General features: G+C 54.6%; 1 protein-coding gene across 1 annotated transcript in view; it reads right to left on the reverse strand.

Moving 5' to 3' along the window:
• The window catches only part of CERK (ceramide kinase), a 38,325-nt gene that overhangs the window by 500 nt on the left and 14,723 nt on the right, over nucleotides 1-23,102 (reverse strand). The window contains exons 7-13 of the mRNA XM_032261510.1: nucleotides 21,337-21,482; nucleotides 13,881-13,955; nucleotides 11,143-11,295; nucleotides 8,238-8,343; nucleotides 6,170-6,246; nucleotides 4,302-4,507; nucleotides 2,429-2,637 (exon numbers count right to left, since the gene is read on the reverse strand). Coding sequence (XP_032117401.1) covers nucleotides 2,429-2,637; nucleotides 4,302-4,507; nucleotides 6,170-6,246; nucleotides 8,238-8,343; nucleotides 11,143-11,295; nucleotides 13,881-13,955; nucleotides 21,337-21,482 — 972 coding nt within the window. The remainder of the gene's footprint in view (nucleotides 1-2,428; nucleotides 2,638-4,301; nucleotides 4,508-6,169; nucleotides 6,247-8,237; nucleotides 8,344-11,142; nucleotides 11,296-13,880; nucleotides 13,956-21,336; nucleotides 21,483-23,102) is intronic.

Below are 23,102 nucleotides of genomic sequence, written 5' to 3' on the forward strand. Positions count from 1 at the left end.
CTGTGCCCACTCCACCCACCCACCCCCTCAATGTCCTCAGCAGTACTGAGTGTGCACGGCCTGCGGGGAGCCCGTGTGGGGCGACTCCATTTGTGGAAGAGATGTGTGAGGAATGCTCAGATGAGAAGGACAGGTGGCCCAATGCCAGCAACAGCCTTCAGGCTTGAGGAGCAGGTTGGGGACCCCTGGAGGTCCCCTGCCCAGGGGCTCGGTGGCCAGAGTGAATCCCTGGGTCAGTGCCATCTTTCCACACAGGACAGCTCTGTTTATTTCATGTATTAATAATATCGCAGCCTTCTCAGACATAGTTAAGTAACCTAAACCCCTGCATTAAGTGGCAGGCCAGGGCTGGGCACAGTGGCTCATGCCTGCAATGCCAGTATCTTGGGAGGCCCAGGCAGGCAGATCACCTGAGATCAGGAGTTTGAGACCAGCATGGCCAATATGGTGAAAACTTGTCTCTACTAAAAATACAGAAATTAGCCAGGTGTGGTGGTGGGCGCCTGTAATCCCACCTGTAATCCCAGCTACTTGGGAGGCTGAGTCAGGACAATCACTTGAACCCAGGAGGCTGAGGTTGCAGTGAGCCGAGACCTCACCATTGCACTCCAGCCTGGGCAACAAGAGTGAAATTCTGTCTCAAAAAATTAAAAAATAAAAATAAATGACAGGCTGTTTCCATGGAGCTGGGCTCTCTCTCTCTCTCTCTCTCTCTCTCTCTCTCTCTCTCTCTCACACACACACACACACACACACACAAATTATATTTTAAAAAGTGGTGTGCTTCTCAAGGCATAGCAATGTTTATCAAGATAGACAGGACCTGTTTGATGCCTGCCCTAATTTTCACATTATTCTATTTCTTTAATACGTATGCCAATATTAAAAATAATCCCACTTCCCAAACTTGTCACGAGTTGACAGAGAAAGTCCCTATGCACGGCTGCCTGGGGCAGTGGGTGTTCCTAGGACCTTCCAACGACCACCCTGACAGAAAGAAAGCAGCACGCAGACCCGGGCCTTGAGAGGGGTGGAGACCTCCTCCTCCATTAGGTTTGTTTGGATGTGAACGGAAGAAGCTTTCTTAGAGCCGGAGCTGGCTGGCGGAGGAGTCACTGATCTGAGGAGCTGTCTGCAGAGAGGTGGCATCCTCTTATATGCTGTGACTTCAAGCACTCAAGGGCCATCTGTCACCCAGCTTTTGGTGCAGAAGGCGTAGGCCTGCTGACCAGCCTGCCACGGTTCTCCCGTGAGCCACGCTCTGTGCACGAGTGTCCGGCTGGGCTTCCTTGAAGTAGACCAAGCTCTGACAGATACCTGCCAACAGTTTAGAGCCCGCCTAGAGCTTTACCAGCTCCCCAGCCTCATGTAATCTGCATGTCCACACCTAATTCAATGGCCTTTAAAAAAAATCAACTTGCTTGTTACTGTGTCTTTCCAAGGAGAAACAATTTTCTTTGCGCTCAAATTCCTGCTAGTTATGTGATATATTACAAATTTCCAAATACAATGGGCCCCAGTCGATGTGGGAGGACACTGCTTCCACCTTCCACCCAGCCAGCCAGAGGGGGGGCATGGCGCCTGCCCCAGGGACCCCGAACTTCTGTGTCTGGCCATAGATGCCTCCACGGATTTCCCAGGCTGCATGGCCTTCAACACCAAGTTTCCCTCGGGCCTCCTCCCCTCCTTCCCATTCTCGGGGTGCCTTTCCCAGCGCTGCTGCCTCCTGCCCCTCCCTGCATAGAGCACCTGCACTTGGTGGTTGGCCGTGGCCCTTGAGGCCCACGCTTCCCTGGTGGATTCAGTGGATCAAGGACTGCCCATAAAGGCGGTTTCCTTTGTTTGTCTTTCGAGTTTTTTTGAGTCAGTGTCTCGCTCTGTCACCCAGGTCTCAGCTCACTGCAACCTCCACCTCCCGGGTTCAAGTGATTCTCCTGCCTCAGCCTCCTGAGTAGCTGGGATTACAGGTGCATGCTACCACACCAAGCTAATTTTTTTTTGAATTTTTAGTAGAGACGGGGTTTCACCATAGTGGCCAGGCTGGTCTCAAACTCCTGACCTCAAGTGATCTGCCCGCCTTGGCCTTCTGCCTTTTGAGTTATTTGGGAGAAGAGGGAGAGAATGGCAGGGCAAAGGGCCCAATGCCAGCCTGGGGCACAGAGTGTGGAAGAGAAAAAGAATGAGACGGAGGGGCTTCCAGCAACCGTGAAAATGATCTGCAAACCAAACGCAGGAGGACTCGCACCCTGGCATCTTCCCAGAATGTGTGTAATGGCCTCTCCTTCAATACTGACATAGGGAAAGAAAAGTGAATTTCTAAAACATTCTGTTACAAAGCCCCAGGGAATACCCCTCGGTGAGGCAGCTTGGACCAGACACCTCGGGGCTGGAGGGGCTGGCGCTGGTGGCTGGAGGTCCCTGCACGTACCTGACCTCGATGGCCGGGCTGTGCAGGACCTCCCCGTCGCAGTTCCAGGAGCTGCTGGAGACGGCGCAGCAACAGGAGGGGTGGCTGCTGCAGATGTGCCCGAAGCGCTTCTTCCCCCCCTCTTTGAGGTCACTGTCCTCATCCTCCACATGCTTTGACGTAAACTGGAATTTCTTGACGCGATAAACTTCAACAAAAGTGAAGTCAAACTACCAAGAGACAGTGAGAAGGACAATTCAGCTCTAATGTCCTCCGGGTGGGGCGGCAGAATGGCCCAGGCCAACAGCGAGTTCTCTCAGGCCTTGGTGCACGCACGGCCCTTCCCGGAGGATGCAGCTGCTTGTGTAGGGCCCTGGGGTTCCCTTTCTGGCTGACCTGACAGCTCAGAGACGAAGGGAAGCCTGGCACTCACCTTCCCTGGCACCCACCTTCCCCCGAGCCCACCTTCCCCTGGGCCCAGCTTCCCCGGGGCCCACCTTCCCCGGGGCCCACCTTCCCCCGAGCCCACCTTCCCCGGAGCCCTCCTTCCCCGGTGCCCACCTTCCCCGGTGCCCACCTTCCCCGGAGCCCAGCTTCCCCGGGGCCCAGCTTCCCCCGAGCCCTCCTTCCCCGGTGCCCACCTTCCCCGGAGCCCACCTTCCCCCCGGCCCACCTTCCCCTGAGCCCACCTTCCCCGAAGCCCTCCTTCCCTGGTGCCCACCTTCCCCGGAGCCCAGCTTCCCCCGCTCCCACCTTCCCCAGCACTTGTCAAAATGACTTCTAATGCTTTTAGAAATCACAGCTTATCTACAATGAGGAATGCTTTTTACAGGATTCTGATAGTTAATTAGCAGTGATTTGTGGAATTTTGTATTCTCTTTTTAACAAGCACTACTTAAAAAGCCACATAAAAATAGCATTAGACTAGATCTTAAATAGAACTTAAGTTAAAAAAGAAATGTGACTAAATTTGAAGACTGCAGCCCCAAGTTCCACTTCTCCCAGCATGGGGAGACTCAGGTCTTCCTCTGTGTGGGCTACAGAAAGATGTGGCCAGAGGGCCGGAACAGAACCATTTCTGGGAGCCCCAAGATTCTATTTGAAGTGGCTTCAAGAACCACTTAAGTCTTTACTGTATTGCTTTGTTCTGGTTTTAAATAGGAAGAGAAACAACAGAGAAGAAGTTGAATTATAAACATTTGTACCTCTCAGTTTCTGTGCTCAAATATGCATGTGTGTATATATATGTATATATGTGTGTGTATATGTCTGTGTATATGTCTGTGTACATATGCATATAAATATGTGTGTGTACATATATATGTGTATGTCTGTGTATATATGCATATAAATGTGTGTATATATATATGTGTGTGTATGTATATATATGTGTGTGTGTGTGTATATATATATATATATATATATATATACATTTTTTTTTTTTGACAGGGAGTCTCGCTCTGTCGTCCAAGCTGGAGTTAAGTGGCATGATCTCGGCTCACTGCAGCCTCCGCCTTCTGGGTTCAAGTGATTTTCATGTCTCAGCCTCCTGAGTTGCTGGGATTACAGGCACGAGCCACTATGCCTGGCTCATTTTGTATTTATAGTAGAGGTGGGGTTTCACCATGTTGCCCAGGCTGGTCTCAAACTCCTGAGCTCATGTGATCCGCTGCCTCAGCCTCCCAAAGTGCTTGGCCTCAGATATTTATATTTTTAAATGACACTTTACAAGGAGTAGTTGTAACCAGGAGTTTAAAGTTTGTGAAAGTAAAAAAAAAAAAAAAATTGTCCTTCCTTCCCTTGAATTATAATGAATCCCTACAACATATAAACCAGGGATTGCCGGAACATAAATTACTCACCAGTGGAGAGTCCGTGCAAAAGCCCCACTTACCTGGTCCTGCTGGTTGGTGTGCCTGATGAGAAACCTCAGAAAATTGAACCTGGAGCATTTCCGGATGAGGATGAGGTCGGACGACCCATCCCCCAAGTGGGCGGCCGGGGAGAGGCCCCTGGGGCTCCGGCGACAAGCACAAGACATGTTTGTGGCGTTGATGGCCAGAAACTTTCCACAGACGACTTGCCACTCCTCCACGTCCTCTGAAACAGAAAGAACCATGGCGATGTCACAGTTCCAATGGCGCCAGGCAGCGCCCTGCACCGGGACGGTGTGAGGCCATCCCGGCTCTCACCTGGTCATGCATTTGGCAAACACTTCATGCAATCGACTCTAGCTCAACACCAAAAACATCCACCATGAAACTGTTCGCTCCCCGCAGGAAGTGGTACCCAAAGGGTCACTTCCTGGAAGACAGGACTGTTGTCCATTTCCTCGCTTGGTGACTTTTGGACCACGATTCAGGACAAGGGTCAGCAAACCATAGCTGTGTGCCAAATGCGGCCCGCCATCCACCTGTGTGTGGCCCGAGAGCTAAGAATAACTTTCACATTTTTAAATAGTTGAAAACGTCCGGCGTGGTGGCTCACGCCTGTAATCCCAGCCCTTTGGGAGGCCGAGGCGGGCGGGTCACCTAAGATCAGGAGTTTGAGACCAGCCTGGCAAACACAGTGAAACCCCATCTCTACTAAAAATACAAAAATTAGCTAGGTGTGGTGACATGTGCCCATAATCCTAGCTACTGGAGAGGCTGAGGCAGGAGAATCACTTGAACCCAGGAGGCAGAGGTTGCAGTGAGCTGAGATCGTGCCACTGCTCTCCAGCCTGGGCAACAAGAGTGAAATTTCATCGAAAAAAAATATATATTTTTTATATTTCTGTCTAATTTATATACATATACATATATTAGCCAGGTATGGTGGCAGGCACATATAATCCGAACTACTAGGGGGGCTGAGGAAGGAGAATCGCTTGAACTCAAAAGGTGGAACCTGCAGTGAGCCGAGGTCACGCCATTGCTCTCCATCCTGGGCGATGGCGTGAGACTATCTCAATAAATAAATAGTTGAAAAAAACTGGCTGGGCACAGTGGCTCACACCTGTGGTCCCGGCCCTTTGGGAGGCTGAGGCGGGCGGATCACCTGGGGTCAGGAGTTCGAGACCAGCCTGGCCAACATGGTGAAGCTCTAACTCTACTAAATAATACAAAAAATTAGCCAGGAGTGGTGGTGCATGCCTGTAGTCCCAGCTACTTGGGAGGCTGAGGCTGATGGATAGCCTGAACTCGGTAGGCGGAAGTTGCAGTGAGCTGAAATTATGCCACTGCACTCTAGCCTGGGCGACCAGGGTGAAAATCCATCTCAAAAAAAAGAAAACAAAAGAAAAAAAAAAAACTCAGAAGAATAATATTCTGTGACATGTGGAAATTCTATGAAACTTAAATTTCAGTGTCCATAAATAAAGATTTACCGGCAGATGGCCACACCTACTCACTGCACGCTGCGTAGGCTGCCTCTGCTGGACAAAGACTGTGAGGCTGCTGGAGCCTGAGGTGGTCACCAGCAAGCCCTCAGTGGGACATCTGCTGACCCCACATTCTAGAGCACCTGGGACAGGGGGCCAGGCTCAGCGATTCACAAGGGGCAATGGGGCCTTTCACAAAACCTGCTGCTCCACACCATCGTACACGGCAAGTGGCAGAGACCTGAAGCTGCCTGGGGCTAAGGAGAAACGGATGCCTGGTGCCAGACGGGAAAAAGGAAAAGGAAAGATGGGCGGGGAGAAGAGGCAGTGCACCGAGAGAGGACAAAACCCAAACTCCAGCACGCGCAGTTTCAACACTGAGCCTGTTTCTCAGGAATTACCTGCAGCTTCCAAACCATACAGCGCCTTCTTCTGCTCGTCCTCCAGCTGCTGCCTGCTTTGCCTGCAAACAAAGCACCTGAAAGACAAGAATATCGCCACCTTTTACATATGTAGTTCCAGGTGCACTGCCAGTGCTTGGCACATATAGAAGTATCCACATTCTTTTTCACATAGTTTTGAAAAAGTTCCATTGCAAAGGCTTAACTAAAAATAGTTTTTGGCATATTTATTTGAGGTCTCAGAATTAGACCTACTTCTAAAATTACACATTCAACATGTCCTTCTCTGAAAGTTTTGGACATTAGGAGAAGCACAGCATGAGATGCTGAAGGCCACCTGGAGACAGTTTCTGCCTGGCCTTCAGCTAACAGAGCCCGGCTGGGAGAAATGACCAGGGCACTCATTCCACCAGCGGACTCCTGGGGCGAGGAGTCATTTCCTTTCAGACAACAAATAACAAAGGGATTATTTGTTCCAGTCAATCACAAGCAAGTAACTCGGCACCATTAGCTGAGAGCGTAGTCATCGGTCTAGAACATCCTTCTGCTCCTGGGTGCTGCTAGACTCACGCACTGTTCAACAGGACAAGCGCGTGCTCTGGCGGAATTTGCCCAACAGCAACTGAGTTCAGTGGTGCAGTGACTCAAACTGCATCTACCTCTAAAGACTCTGATTTTATGGTCTGAAATTCCCCACTTAAAAAAGGAAAGGGCCTAGGAGAAGGAGGTTCTGAAGTCTGCGTGACTGTCTCCTTCACAACAGCACAGCTGTCTCCACAGCCCCATGTCCTCAGCCCAAGGCAGAGCGGAGACAGGATGACCATTCAGGTGCCCTCCAGGGTCACTAGTGAGGTCCTACAGCCTGCGACAACCACGTTTAGATTTATTTGAGGTTCTATTTACACTGGTGGTATATTATTGAGTACACTGTGTGGGGGTGAAGGTGGGGATACACCAGGTGAAAAGGAACCCCTGCTTGTTCATTCACCATTGCAGAGCCTGCAGTGGCCAAGCTGGGGCACCAAACGTAAGGGGAAAGTACAGCATTTTTTGTTTGTTTTTTTGAGATGGAGTCTCACTCTGTTGCCCAGGCTGGAGTGCAGTGGCGCAATCTCGGCTCACTGCAACCTCTGCCTCCCGGGTCCAAGCAATTCTCTGCCTCAGCTTCCCGAGTAGCTGGGATTATAGGTGCACACCACCACACCCAGCTAATTTTTATATTTTTAGTAGAGACAGGGTTTCACCATTTTGGCCAGGCGGGTCTTGAACTCCTGACCTTGTGATCCACCAGCATCGGCCTCCCAAAGTGCGGGGATTACAGGCATGAGGCACCCCACCCGGCCGAGCACAGCGTTTTTAGTCATGGTTGACTCCACTGAACCTCCCCTCCCTGGCAGGCTGCCTCTTTCCCTTTGCATTCCCTCTGCCTGGGCAACTGCCCTGGCTCTGCCACCCATCTCCTGGGGCCCACCCTTGTTGCCAGCCTGAGCCTTCTTGCTGGGGGTCCCCTGCCTTCGTGTGGGGCTGAGGGCGTGCCTGGCCTGGGCTCTGCTAACTGCAGAGCAGGCTCCTGCTTAGGAGCATGGGGCTAACATGGGTGAGGGTCTCAGCCAGGGGTGTGGGCAGGAGGGTCCGCTTCTACTCCAGCCAGCATTACTAATGGTCCTGCTGCCAGCGCCCTGCAAAGGCACAGCCACCCGTAAGGTGTCTGCCATCCTTTCCTGCCTGCATTTCTCCTCCATCAGACCCCCACAGGGGGCAAAGGGAACCCCAGCAGGGGCAAACACTATGCTCAGCCCCCACTCCAACAGTGGGTGTGGGACCTTCCCTCAGAGTCCTCATCCCTGGCACAGGAGTGGCTGCCCATGCACGCCATGGGGACAGAGATGGGGACAGCAAGCCCCACGCAAGCCCAGGGCATCATGGGCATCACAGGCATCGTGTCTCTGGGCGCGCCACATCCAGCACCCTCCACCACATTGGGAAAATACTTCTGCATTCACCTTCCTAACCGCCCCACTTTATTTCCCGTCTTTTGCAAGAGAAACACACAAAGAAATGCGCTTACCCTGCCCGGCAGGGTTTCCCATCCCTTGGAGATCCCACCGTGTGTTGTGCAGGGAGGAAGGACACTGTCCCTTCATAGCAGTGGTGGGAGAGAAAGGTCTTTAAACCTGGGAACAGAGTATGGTGAAGAAAAAACATCCACAAGGGTCACGGCTTGGTTAGCATGCTGTGCCTGGCAGCTTCAGAAACCTGCTGAGAGCACATCTGCCCAAACGGTCTGTGGGAGGGAGAGGCCCGGCCTGCTCCAGGCAATGTCACCACTGAGGACAGTGGCAGGGTCTGGGCCCTCCTACGGGACAACAGCACATCTGGTCTTAGTGCTGGTGCATTCTGACACCCAGTGATGCTGGGACCTCCAGGGCTCTGGCCACCCTCGATGCCGACAAAGCAGGGTCTTTGCCATCAGCCACCCCTCGTGGCCTCAGTGATGTGGCCTGTGGGCTCCAGTGGCTCAGGGTCATCCCCTCCACCCCTTCACCAGGGTCGGTGATGCTCTCGCCTGCCCCAGGACTTGGCCCCCACTGGAGTCATCAGCCACAGCCCCGTGACGTCCTGAAGAGCTCAGGACAGAGGCCAGGCCCACACTGCCACCTAAAGTCCGGAGCCGCCTTCCAGGCAATGTGTGTGCTGTCCATGGGGCTGTCTGGAAAACACCACCCCGAAGGGCAGCAGGGACTGGGCAGGAGGCAGGAGCGGGGCCCCGGGGTACCGTGGGCCACACCAGAACCAGGCCGTGTCCTGCGAGTCTCAGGGTGTTGCCACTCCTCCGTGTCTGATGCTGGGGCTGGCACTGCCCTGTATGATGTCTGATGTGGCAGCGACGGCCTGCAGGGAGCCTGCCCCCCACCTTACCCCGACACACAGAGGCCTCCGTCCTCCGAACACATCCTTGTCCACAGATGGCAAGCACCGAGCTGAGTGTGAACTGCCCACGGGTGGGGGAAGCTACCAGCAAGAGCAGTCTGGCTCCCAGGACATCTGTGTGCCTGAAACTCAGCTCCCAACGGTCCCCAGCGTAGCCCTGTCTGTGGGTGTGGCACCTGACATGGGCCAGGAGGGTGGAGTGCACTCAGTACATGTCTGTTGTGTGGAGAAACAGTGACCGCCATCCTCCTGCCCCATTGGGCAGGCCCTTCCAGGAGGCTGCAACTCCACTTCCCTGCATGGTGGCTCTGGCCTCTCTCCCTGTTCCTCCCATGGGGGTCCCACAGGAACGTCGTGTCCAGGGCCCTGGGAGGAGGCCAACCCACCGGTCAGCAACCTTCCAAGCCAGCTCCTCGCTCAAGTGCAGGCGGCTGGGCGGGGCAGCTGCCTCATCACCCAGATGTAGCCTCCAGGTGGGCCCCTCACCGACTTCCTATCTTGATGGGCCCCAGATGTCCTACCGGCACCTAAGAATCCACGTCTCCACAGAGTGTGTCATTTCCACATGCTTGTTCTCCAACCACGCCCTCTGTACTGCCCAGAACAACCAGATGCTTTCTGCCTCACAGCCACTGAATCCAATCCCACCTTTGTGACAGCATCTCAGACCCCGTGGCCAGGATGGGGATCCCAAGACCGGGAAGGTGCCTCCTGCCTCGGGGCTCTCATCCTAGTGGGAGGAACAGAGCTGTAGCCACTGCCTGCAATGATGGACTGAGGGCCAAGAGAGGACGGGGATCCAGAGGGCTGGCCGACACCCCCACCCCAGCAGCAGGCAGGTGGGGGGAGGGGGCGTCCCAGGGGCCTTGCTGGACAGAGCCACGTCGGGCTCAACAAAGGGCGGTCGGGCGAATGGCACAACCCAAATCGCTTCCTAAAATCCTCGTGGCTTCTCTAATTTTCTCAGCATTCCCTTTCTCAATAAACTTTAGATAAATACCTAACTTTAGCATTTCTTAGGTTTTAATTTTCAAGCCACACTAGTTTTTAATTTCATTAGGTCTTTTTAAGCTTCGTAAAGTTTACTGGATTACTATTTCTTTCTCTCATAAAAAAAGGGTTAAGATTTCAGTATCAGGAATTACTTGATTTAATTTGATACAGATTTATCTGAAAGTGAATTTATCTGTACAGAGCCGGGAGAGCTGGGCAGCAAGAATGGTAAACCTCATGTTCTACATATTTTCTTCTTTCCTGTTTTCTTTTTTTTTTTTGAGACAGGCTCTGGCTTTGTCACCCCAGTTGGAGTGCAGTGGCCCTATCTCTGCTCACTGCAGCCTCGACCTTCTATGCTCAAGGGATCCTCCTGCCTCAGCCTCTTGAGTAATCGGAGTGCCCGGCTAATTTTGTTTTTAATTTCTGTGGAGATGGGGTCTCCCTATGTTGCCCAGGCTGAAATTCTACTTTTTTTTTGAGATAGAGTCTAGCTGTCACCCAGCTACTCAGGAGGCTGAGGTGGGAGAATCGTGTGATCCTAGGAGGTCAAGGCTGCAGTGAACCGTGATTGTACCACTGCATTCCAGCCTGAGTGACAGATGGAGACCATGTCTCAAAAAAAAAACACTAAAATATATGTACAAAATGATTTTTTTTTCCAATTAATACTTCCACTTGAACTGTGCGGGGCGGCCTGTGTCACCTGCCTAACGGATGTGAGAGGCTGGTGGCCTGGGCCTCAGGGTTCCAGCACCTGGGCTTCGGGAGTGGACTGCGCGCCCATGGTGTCCATCCTGTGGCTTATGCTGGGGTCCAGGGGGTAGGATCTGGTTCACAGCAATCCCCGTTTCAGCCCAGACCTCACCACGTTCTGGCCACCGCACATTTCGCAAGGCCCTTAGCTCCCGTCTGTACGCAGGTGGGCGCCCCGCTCTGACGGTGCTCCCTGGGCTCAGTCCCTGGGCTCAGTCCCTGGGCTCAGTCGGGTAACGTCTGCGAAGGCGGTCGGGGCGGGGGCAGCGGGGGACGAGTCTGCATTGAGTTACCTGAAAAGTCGTATCTGGCAAGACCCAGCCACCGTTTCTTCTCACTGTCCTTGATGATGTCCCCGTAGAAGCCATAGCCCAGCAGGGACACGGAGTAGCGGAGGAGCGTGCTGTTGTGGTGGACCGAGGACACATCCATGGCCAGCGAGTCCCCTGCGGGAGAGAAGCCCCGTGGAGAACACAGCCTCCCTTCCGGCCCCGCCCCTCCACCCGGCCCCGCCCCTCCACTCCACCCTGGCCCCGCCCCTCCACCCGGCCCCGCCCCTCCACTCCACTGCACCCTGGCCCCGGCCCTCCATCCGGCCCCGCCCCTCCACCCCGGCCCCGCCCCTCCACTCCCACTCCACCCAGGCCCCGCCCCTCCACCCCGACCCCGCCCCTCCACTCGACTCCACCCCGGCCCCGCCCCTCCACCCCGGCCCCGCCCCTTTACCCCCGCCCCGCCCCTCCACTCCGGCCCCTTCAGTGGCACTTTGCAAACGTGGGAGTTACTTAAAAATAGTGTGAAACAAACAGAACACATTCAATGCCCAGGATTCTGTCCCTTGGGGTATTGGATGCCATATTTTTTATTCAAACGACCCAAATTTCCAAAACAGGCTAGGAGAGCTGTCCTGTGGGGACAGACAAGAGTGTATCAGTGAGGCTTGTGAAATGTCATTAACTCAAAGGATGGTGGTTTGAGAATGAAGAAAAAGTACATGGCATTTTAAAATACAAAACCAAGCAGGGTGCAGTAGTTCACACCTGTAATCCCAGCCCTTTGTGAGGCTGAGGAGGGCAGATTACCTGTCACCTGAGGTCAGGAGTTCGAGACCAGCCTGGCCAAAATGGTGGAACCTTGTCTCTATTAAAAACACAAAAATTAGCCAGGCGTGGTGCCATGTGCTTGTAATCCCAGCTACTCGGGAACCTTAAACAGGAGAATTGCTTGAACCAAGGAGGCAGAGGTTGCAGTAAAGCTAGATCAAACCACTGCACTCCAGCCTGGGCCACAGAGTGAGACTCCCTGTCAAAATAAAATAGGCCAGGCATGGTAGCTCATGCCTGTAATCCCAGTACTTTGGGAGTCTGAGGTGGGTGGATGACCTGAGGTTAGGTGTTCAAGATTAGCCTGGCCAACATGGTGAAACCCTGTATCTACTAAAATTACAAAATTAGCTGGGCGTGGTGGCAGGCACCTGTAATATCAGGTATTTGGGAGGCTGAGGCAGGACAATTGCTTGAACCTGGAGAGGCAGAGGTTGCAGTGAGCCGAGATCTTACCACTGTACTCCAGCCTGGGCAAGAAGAGCAAAACTCTGTCTCAATAATAGTAAAATAAATAAACAAAATACGAAATCAGAAGTAGGCTGGACACGGTGGCTCACGCCTATAATCCCAACACTTTGGGAGGCCAGGGTGAGAGGATCACTTGAGCCCAGGAGTTTGAGACACAGGGAGAACCTGTCTACAAAAAATACAAAAATTAGCCAGGTGTGGTGGTGCACCTCTGTAATCACAGCTACTTAGGAGACTGAGGTGGGAGGATTGCTTGAGTTCTGGAGGTCAAGGCTGCAGTGAGTCATGATCACGCCACTATACTCCAGCCAGGGTGACAGAGTGAGATCCTGTCTTAAAGAAAAAAAAAAAAAAAATCCTGGCCGGGCGCTATGGCTCATGCCTGTAATCCCAGCACTTTGTGAGGCCAAGGCGGGTGGATCACCTGAGGTCAGAAGTTTGAGACCAGCCTGGCCAACATGGCGAAACCCTGTCTCTACTAAAAATACAAAAATTAGCCGGGCGTGGTGGTGCATACCTGTAATCCCAGCTACCCAGGAGGCTGAGAAAGAAGAATCACTGGAACCCAGGGGGCAGAGGCTGCAGTGAGCCGAGACTGACTGCAAGACTGCACCGCTGCACTCCAGCCTGGGCGACAGAGCAAGACCCCATCTCAAAAAAAAAAAAAAAAAATTAGCAAGGTGTGGTGGTGCGCGGCTATAATCCCAGCTACCTAGGAGGCTGAGGCAGGAGAATCGCTTGAACCTGGGAGGCTGAGGTTGTGGTGAGCCGAGATAGTGCCATTGCACTCCAGTCTGGGAGACAGAGCAAGACTCTGTCTCAAAAAACAAAACAAACCAAACCTAATTGGCTATTTTAAAATACACAATTTCTGTGACTTAGGTGAGGCGCAGTAAGCCTGTGTACTGGGACGAGGAACAGGCAGGGGTACTAAAGACCTGTCATGCTAGGGCCCACCGTGCTGAGGGCCATGGGCATTCCCTCCTGCTCTTCCTGACTGGGGCTGTGTCCTGGACTGAAACCTCACAGCCTCACACAGGCATGCCTTCCACAGCGTCCGCCTGGGCACAGTGCCCATGGCCACGGCCACAGGCACCACGGCGGGACACGTCAGCTTCTGAGCCTCGGGACAGCAGCCTCGGGAGGAGGAACACGGGAGTCAGATGAGCTGAGGAAGGGCATCGCACATGTGGATTCTGTGGGAAAGAGCTCGGGCCACACTGGGCGTGCCCTAGAAAGGCTGTTCTGACAAGTTGGCCTCGCAGCTGGGTGCCGAGTGGGATCACAGTGCAGAGAGCAGGGCAGGGGACACAGGTTGACCCATGCTTCAGAACAGGGTGGCAGCAGCCAGAACCCTCGACGATCACCAGAGCAGGACAGGCCTGGGGCGCAGGAGGCCCGGCTGCCCTGGCATCTCTGGGGCGGCGCAGAGACATGCATGGGTGGAGGAGGCTCACCGACAACGATGTGCAGCGCTGAGGTTTCCGCGTCGCTGGTGCCCACCGTGGAGTAGCACACACAGTCCGTGGACCCTGTAGAGAGAGAAGCTCCTGAAAATCATTCGAATGACCTGGAATTGTCGCCGTCTCCCAATTCAGTGAGTGGTTCCTCATTCCTTTCCTTCCATGGCCCTAAGAGTCAACCAACACTAAGGAATAAATAGAATTTACCCACAAAATGGATATTGGTAATGTTAGCATTGATTCCTCAAGGAGTTCAAGACCAGCCTGGTCAACGTGGTGAAACTCCGTCTCTACTTAAAAGACAGGTTTAGTAATGGCATGCACCTGTAATCCCAGCTCCTTGGGAGACTGAAGCAGGAGAGTCACGTGATCCTGGGAGGCGAAGGCTGCAGTGAGCCAAGATAGTGCCACTGCACTCCAGCCTGGGCAACAGAGGTACACTCTGCCCCCCAACAACAAAAAATACCGAGATTAATCTTGCAACAATATCAAGCGGCACCCTTCGGAGTTGCTTAGGACATGGCCCTGCCAGCATCACGGTGGCTCCTGAAGCCTGTCTTACAGGGGACCCCCCAGATGGCAGCAGCACCCCATGGCCTGGACCACAAGGGCTAACGGAGCCCACCCAGGCCATCTTTGGAGGCCTGAACAAGTAGGTCAACTGCAAAGGTCACAGGAAAACAGCACTAGAGAGGCTTTCACACCAAGACACCGTTTCCAGCAACAGCGCTGCACTTGAAGGAGGAGCAGGCTGACCTTGGATTCACAGGGAGTGGCCGCCGCCAGCTGATGCACCTGCAGGGACCCGCTGCCTGCACTCTGCACCCAGTGACCACACCAGCAGATGCATGACCAGGGTCGGGGCTCTGCTTTCTCTCCCACACAGGGAGGCAACCAAGGTGTGGCCTCAGGGTGCTGCAGAGGGTGGCTTTGCAGAACCGTGCTGCACCTGGGCAGGGGTGACCACGGCATGGCAGCAAGGCTGCTGATCCTCCCAGGGGCTGTCTCACTCCGACCAGGTCACAGCTGAGGCTGCTGTTCTCCAGCCTGCAGGGGTGAGACTATCCTGAGAACCTGTCTGTAACAGTGACTCTGGAGGCTCCAACACCCAAGTTCCTCTCTCAGTAGGTCCAGGACGAGGCCAGGCAGCCCAAACATTCGGCACCTGTGCCGGGTAGCTGAAACGCCGAGACTGGATCTCCCTGGAACAAACCTTGTGACAGCATCTAGCAAGTCTAATGTTGGACCCATGACACCACTCACTAGGGAGTGGCCCAAAGTGTGACCAGGCACAGACAGGCTGGCCTGGGCGCTGCAGGTCCCGGGGGCTCTGCCTCAGCCCCCAGAGTCCACAGGCCTCTCATCATCGGTGACCTCTGGTGACACCTGGAAGTTCGAGTTCCCAACGCAGGTCCTGGACCACAGCCCTCCTGGTGATCTCCGAGACCAGACTGCGCAGCAGAAGGGCCCTTGTTAGTGGTCTCAGTGGGCTGACGGCCCAAGGGCTGGCACACGTAGGCACACATGCATTTTAAACACGTGTCTGTCTTTTGTGTTAAATCTTAACTCAGACGTGAGTGACATCTCATTTCAAAATTGAGCCAAAAAGTGGCCAGGTGCAGTAGCTGATGCCTGTGATCCCAGCACTTTGGGAGGTCGAGGCGGGTCGATCACCTGAGGTCAGGAGTTTGAGACCAGCCTGGGCAACATGGTGAAACCCTGTCTCTATTAAAAATACAAGCAATTAGCCAGGCACCTGTAATCCTAGCTACTTGGGAGCCTGAGGCAGGGGAATCACTGGAACACAAGAGGCGGAGGTTGCAGTGAGCCGAGATCGTACCACTGCACTCCAGCCTGGGCGACAGAGTGAGACCGTTTCAAAAAAAAACCAAAAAGTAAAAAATGTGTAAGTGAACCTTTGAGATGACAGGCATGACTCTTTTTTTGTTTCTCCTCACGCCCAAGGTCGGGTGCCGTGGGTCCCCGGTGTCTGTCCTGAGTCCCCGGGCCACCCTCTCCGCTGCTCTCCCCAACTGATCTGGCTCAGCGTGGGTCTCCTTCCCTCAACATGACGGCCTCAGTCGCCCCAGGCTGGGCCAGAGCAGGCAGCAGGCATGCATGACGCAGTCAAACCCTGTGGACCAACTTCATCAAAGACACAAATTTCGTGCCATAAGGACAGAAAGGAAACGCTGTGTAAAGCCTAGAACTTTTCGTAAACATTTGAAGCGGCTGGATGCGGCGAAGGTCACACACTGCCATTTCTTGAGATTTTTTTTTTTTTTTTTTTTGAGACGGAGTCTCGGTCTGTCACTAGGCTGGAGTGCAGTGGTACAATCTCGGCTCACTGAAACTTCTACCTCCCGGGTTCAAGCAATTCTCCTGGGACTACAGGCGTGTGCCACAACACCCAGATAATTTTCTTGTATTTTAATAGAGATGGGGTTTCACCATGTTGGCCAGCATGGTCTTGATCTCCTGGCCTCGTGATCCGCCCGCCTCAGCCTCTCAAAGTGCCAGGATTACAGGTGTGAGCCACCGCGCCCGGCCTACTTGAGATCTTAATACCAGGACAGGCAGCTCGAGTCCCTGCTTCAGCCCTGTGGACGTGGCCAGCTGTGGCTTATGCATCTTTTTATCCTGCGCTTCACTGGCTCAGATGAAATGGAAGCTGCAGCTGCACCGGCTGACCGCACAGCCCGCCCTCTGAGGACCGGAGCTCAAAAGAACGATTTGTATCCCCAGCGACCACCCACGCTGCGGGAGTAGCTGGGCTGGCCCTCAACATTCCCGACGCAACTGAGTGCACGAGTTCCTCATCCACCCGACCAGCACGGCCGCCACCGGAGTAAAGACCACATGCTCCCGCTCCCGCAGGAAGGACCGGGATCCAGGGAGGTTGCCCCCAGCACACACATCATCTCCTCAAGCCTCTCTGTGCCTCAGTTCATTAACAGGCAAGGCCGGCTGAAGTTACCAGCCGCAGATGCAGTTAAGGGCTAACGCCTGCCCTTAACTGAAGGACCCAATGACAATTTATTCTTCCTATAGATTTGCTAATGCAATTAAATTAACATGTATTTGGAAGAGACTTGAAAGGTAAAAACATGCTGGATGACGTTGCTGTGACATGTGTCCCCGAGGCAGCCCTCCACCGAGACTGCTCCACACCCTCTGGATCCCAGGACTCCAACCCTTACCTGCCCCTCCTCCCCCCAACCAGCAAGACAAGCAGTGACCTCTCCACCTTCTAGGGACTGGAACCCTGGAATGTGAGTGAGTCCAGGCGCCTGCTGCCACCACCGGCTGGCTGCGCACGCCCAGGCGGCCTCCCATGGGGTTTGTGGCTGTCAGGTCTCACTCACATTTCTTGTGCTCCCAGGCTGGTTCCCAGGTTGCCATGGCGACTGTTACAGGGCCACCGTAGGGTGCCTCCCTCACCCTTACTCCTCCACTCAAGGCTATGCCATGTCTCAGAGACCCCACGCAGCCCCCCATCTGCTACACCCCAGAGTCTCAGACCCTGTGCAGCACCCCTGCCATCCAAGTCACCAGCCTTCTCACCGGGGCCCACGTGCTCCTAGGACCACATGCAGAGAGCGGTATCAGAGCAGAGTCAGATGTCACCCCCTGCAGAACCACCACCTCCAAGACCTCCTGCTGCAGGGAAGAGTGGAACTTGGCATCTCCCCAGGGCCCTGCCGTGACCCTCCACCCCCATCCCAGCCACACTGGCTTCCTCATCCCCAATACCCCCAGCTTCTCCCACCAGCTGCCCTCTGCACCAGCTGACTCCTGGCTGAGGCCCCTCGCCTGTCACCTCTCAGAAAGGCCTCCTGGACACCCATGGAAAGGGGCCACAAAAAGACCCTCTCCAAGATCCCTCCCCGCAGCGGTATTTGCTGCACTGACTTTCCCACCCTGGGAAAGGCTTTTGTGCCGACATTTGGTGGGCTGCCTGTCGTCCTCTCCTGGGGCAGAGGCCACAGCCAAGGCCTAGAGGAGGGCAGGGCACACAGCGGCACTGCCACCCTGACCACGAGGAAGTGCAGCCTGAGCCACCAGGAGCGCTCCTGAGCCACCGTCTCAGCTCCGGAGCTCTTTTCGGATTTTAAGAGCTGAGGGTGTCAGGGTTTAGCACTGCTGTTGACAAATCGTGACAAAAGGCGGATTTCTTGCAAACAACATAAGAACCATACAGCATAGATTAGAATGTAGAAAAACAGAATTCATGAAATCCAGAACACACCGCATACAAAGTTAGAAGACAAAAACCTAATTTGGAAAATAGTTGTAAAACATAAAAACCAATGAAGGGCAAATGACACGTAAACAAAGTTGTGATCAATTAGAAAGCGACAATGCCCTCTCACTTCCCCACGAGAACTCGGACTAAGCCAGGCAAAGGACGTTTACAGAAGCTCAAACTGCAAACAGCAAGAGGACCTGTAAAAGCTGCGTGGTCTCAGCAATAAAAGCAAGACAAACAAAGACAGTAAATATTGAAAGCTGTTACAAACAAAGACAGTAAATAAAGATAGCGAATAAGGCAGCATGCCTAGCCTATCAGATGGAATAAAAGGTAAACCACAGACAATATCCAGGCTGCGCCAGGTTTTGGGAAACTCCCCCTCGCAGCCCGTGGGTGGTCTAGAGAGCTGTGGCCTTTATGGGAGAATTAAGCCGGTCCAGAGACTCCACGTCAAGGCCTGTCCACGAGGAAATCATCACTTGGAGCCTCTGATTGCCACACGTATGCAGAGCCAGGGTCCTTCATGAGTGTGGATGATGCAGAGAACAGAAGAAGGAAGGGACTGAGGGGCCTGGGGTGAAGACAGCAGGAGATGCCGCCTTCATCTCAGGCACATGCGGCCTTGGAGACACGTGCAACGCCACGAGCTTTGGTTGCCTGAGTCATTAAATCGGAATGGGCTGGGTGCAGCGGCTCACGCCTGTAATCCTAGCACTTTGAGAGGCCAAGGCAGGCAGATCACTTGAGGCCAGGAGTTTGAGACCTGCCTGGCCAACATTGCAAAACCCCATCTCTCCTAAAAATACAAAATGAGCCAGGCATGGTACACAACTGTAGTCTCAGCTACTCGGGAAGCTGAGGCAGGAGAGCGGCTGGAGCCCAGGAGGCAGAGGTTGCAGTGAGCCAAGATTGCACCACCGCACTCCAGCCTGGACAACAGAGCGAGACTCTGACTCAAACACAAAGAATTGGAACACCACTTGAACCAGCGGCAGCCAGCAAGACAAGTGGTGACTGGCCAGGCATGGTGGCTCAATCCGCCATTTTGGGAGGCAGAGCTAGTGGATCACTTGAGTCCAGTAATTTGAGACTAGTCTGGGCAACATAGCAAAACTCCATCTCTACAAAAATACCAAAAAAAAATTAGCCAAGTGTGGTGGTGCACACCTGTGGTCCCAGCTACTCAGGAGGCTGAGGCAGGAGGATCACCTGGGCCTGGAGCAGTCGAGGCTGCAGTGCGCCACGATCATGCCACTGCACTCCAAACTAGGTGACAGAGTGAGACCCAGTCTCAAACAAAAAGGCAAGCCATGACCTCTGCACCTTCGGGAGCCAGAAGCCTGGAGTGTGAGTGTGTGTGAACACAGAGCTTGACCTTGCACGGCTGTGCTCTGTTAGTCATTCAGCAGACAGCTAAGAGGGCTTTTGGGTGCCAGGGCTGGGTGCCCCACCAAGGACACCCGAGTGAAAGCCAAGCTCCCCGCCTGCAGGGAAGACAGACATCAGCCAGGGCCCAGGGGTCCTCCCAAGCCGCCTACTCCCAGGCAGCTTTTCTGTTCTCCCCACTCCTAATGGCCTGCCAGGAACAGAGAGGTCGGCGGCACAGGACCCCTGAGGAGGATGGGAGGACACCGAGCAGAGGTTCCGCCAAGATCCAGCGCGACAGTTTTGTAATGCTTTGGTTTAATCAAGAGGCTTGCTATCGGAAGGGGTGCTGAGAGCTTTTTCTCTACTGAACTATTTCTAAAGAACAATTTCTCCCCTTAGTGTCTCCCAGCCGGGAGCTGGGCTGTTCTCACCAGACAGGACTCTTCTCAGGTGAGCGGCATTCTTCTAAAACTCATCAGGCGATATTACAAAAAGTCCCTTTCTATAAATAACAGCATCACACCTTCTCCAAAAGCAGAAGGAGAGGGTCCTAAATAGACCATCATCTTTTCATATACACTTAAAACCATGACCTTGGTCAACTGCTTGCTAACAATTATTAGTAATTCATGAGATGTTATGCTAACACAGATCCCCCTAAAAATGAGTCTTTATGCTGAAAACACCCACCATGTCACCATGCATGGGGAACACTTTGCCTCACATGGTGATTCACAAGCTCTGTCTTCAAGAAGGAGTCATGGCTTCAGCTTAGAGGATGACTCCTTCAAGTAAACACTGGCCCGCAGTATCACCTGTCAGAAGCAGGTTAGGGTTGGGAACAGCGCCCGCGGAGAAGGTGGCTTGCGGCCTCTGTCCCTTGTGAGGGCTGGGCTTTCCCTTGCTTTGCAGCAAAGTGGGCTCTAAGCCTCCAACTCTCTCTCCATCTGGTGACGCTGTGACGTCACCCCCAGTGCCTCCGGTCATCATCCATAAAATGGGGATGACTGCTGTGCTCACATCCCAGAGCTGTGAGGAGAGCAGAAGGGTGCACCGTGTGGAGTGGGGCGTCTGCCCGGAGCCTAGCCCGCAGCCAGTCGCCACTCGTGGGGCCAGACACAGGGCCAGAGAGGACGGAGGCGACTCATCCCCTGCCAGGTCATTTGCTAACCTGCAACTCACCACACTCAGGCCCTCACCCTGATGTTGCTTAACACTGTGATTTTTCAAAAAACAGGGTGCTTCCTAGAAGGACACTGAGTGGACCAAGCCAAACCAGCACTTGAGGACACAGCCCAGCGGCTCCCGGCTCCCCCAGGTCCTGCCCTTGCTTCCGCCCGCCCTCCCCCAGTCTCCTCCCAACTCCCCACCGCAACTCCTTCTGCCCACACCCACCCCTAACTCCCAGTTCCTTCAGATCCAGAAGCCACCTCTTCCAGAATGCACCCTGCCAACCTACCCACCTGCTCTCAAGCACCGGGGGCCTCCCCACTCCACACCTGCACCCCGGCACCGGGGGCCTCCCCATTCCACACCTGCACCCCGGCACCGGGGGCCTCCCCACTCCAACCTGCACCCCGGCAGCAGGGTTCTCCTGCCTCGCGTGAAGCAGCCTTCAGGGTAGCCGGGGAACTTTCCTTTCCACAAGTGCCTATTTCATTGGTCACAGACTCTCAGTGATATCCCCCCAAGAGTGGCCCTAATGTTAGGAAATCTATACGAACTAAACGGAGAATAATTGAGGTATTAAGTGTCCGAGGTGGCTGCTCACGGAGAACAATTTCTAAGGATGGGAACAAGGAGGAGAGAGAGTGCCAGGCCGGCTCGTACCCGCGGGGATGATTCCGATCCGGAGGCTGCTGGGGACCAGCACGGCCCGGGGGTGGTTCTGGTCGACCCCGGCGCTCCTCTGCGTCCTCCCAATCAGGCCGTGCAGCACCTCGCTGAACATGCCGTCACCGCCGACACAGACGATGCTGCGGGAGGAACAGCTGGTCAGGGCCCCGCAAGGGCGCCCACCTAGCGCAGCAGGCCTGAGGCTTCCGACTTCAGGAGGGGCAGCCTGCGTGCCCGGCCCTTGGCAGGTGTCTGGGAGCGCGGCTCCTGATGTCCCTAAGTGATAAGGTGAGCCTCTCTACCGACTGGCCTAGACCACGTGTACAAACAATGAGATTTATGCCAGACTCTGGCTTTCCCTCTGTGAGTCCAGGATTTGGGCTGCTAGGCAGAGAATGCCTGTATGCCAATACCCCATCAAAAACACTACACTCTGGGTCTCAAGACTCTAGTTTGTGGGGTGGGAGCAGCGGATCTGTGCTGCTGAATTTGTGATAGCAGACAGGCTGCAGTCCAGGCGGCCCGCACGGCGGGAGAGGCACAGGCACCTGCGTGTGGATATTTCACCTTGGCTGAGCCGGCTGTGCAGCCTCAAGGCGTCCGGTCAGAAATCTCAGCCAAGAGCACGACCCAGCTCAGGCAGCAAATGACTAGCCGTGTGGGTGGTCTTAGGACACAAGGCAAGAGCAGAGGGGACAGAATAGATGCTGGACAAAATGGGTCATGAGAAAATCTAAGGAGAGGAGGTGGAGACGGGGCAGTGGCTGAGGGGAGAAAGGACGGGTTTTAGGGCGTGCTGTCCTATGCCGGGATGACGAAGGAACCAACACTGAGGTGGCAGAATGAGGGGTGCAGGCACGGGGACAGACATGTCACTGCAGCCTAGAGGGAAGGCGGAGGACACGGCTCAGGTTCGCCGGATATCCCAGTAGCGTGCGGCCCGAGAGCTCCCACCACCTGGGAAGAGAGGGGCTGCACGCGGAAGAGCTGCCCGTGGAGGAGCTGCCCGTGGAGGAGTGGTGGGGGTTGACTAGAGGGTGCAGCCTGAGGGGTCCCATCAAGCACGACAGCATCAGGGTGCCTGCCCACTCCCCGGTGGGTCTGGCTGTGCAGGCACGGGTCAGTCTCCAGAGCTGAGATCTCTGCCCCCCACTCACCCACCACGCAGGGCACCTACTTTGGGCCCGGCTCCCATGGTAAGGTTCTTTGCCCTTCCCACAGCCTACACCTTGGGCTGGGGCTGGCTTCCCAGAGGGGCTGTGCTTTCAAGGACAGGGCATCCTTGAACGTGCGGTGTAGCATCTGTGAGTTCACAGATCACTCGGAGGGCTCAGCTGCAGGAACAGCAGCCCTCACTGGTCAGGCCTTCCCGCCTCTTGCAGGGCATGTGCCTGGGTTCTGAGAGAAGGTGTGTGCTCAGGAGTTGGGGCCCATGGCATGACTGGCTGATCCCCGGCCAGGGTGGGTGCAAAAAGGTACCAGCCCCATCACCGCTGAAAAGTGAAGACGATGGTCTTCCTGCCAAGCTGCTGTCGGGTGGAGGTGGGGGGAGTGTGTGGGGAGCCGCCGTGGGTGGAGTTGGGGGGAGTGTGTGGGGAGCCACCGTGGGTGGAGTTGGGGGGAGTGTGTGGGGAGCCGCCGTGGGTGGAGTTGGGGGGAGTGTGTTGGGGAGCCGCCGTGGGTGGAGTTGGGGGGGAGTGTGTTGGGGAGCCGCCGTGGGTGGAGTTGGGGGGAGTGTGTGGGGAGCCGCCGTGGGTGGA

Source organism: Sapajus apella, unplaced genomic scaffold, assembly GCF_009761245.1.
Source record: "Sapajus apella isolate SASKATOON/1434 unplaced genomic scaffold, GSC_monkey_1.0 scaffold123, whole genome shotgun sequence".
In the NCBI taxonomy this organism is placed as follows: domain Eukaryota; kingdom Metazoa; phylum Chordata; class Mammalia; order Primates; family Cebidae; genus Sapajus; species Sapajus apella.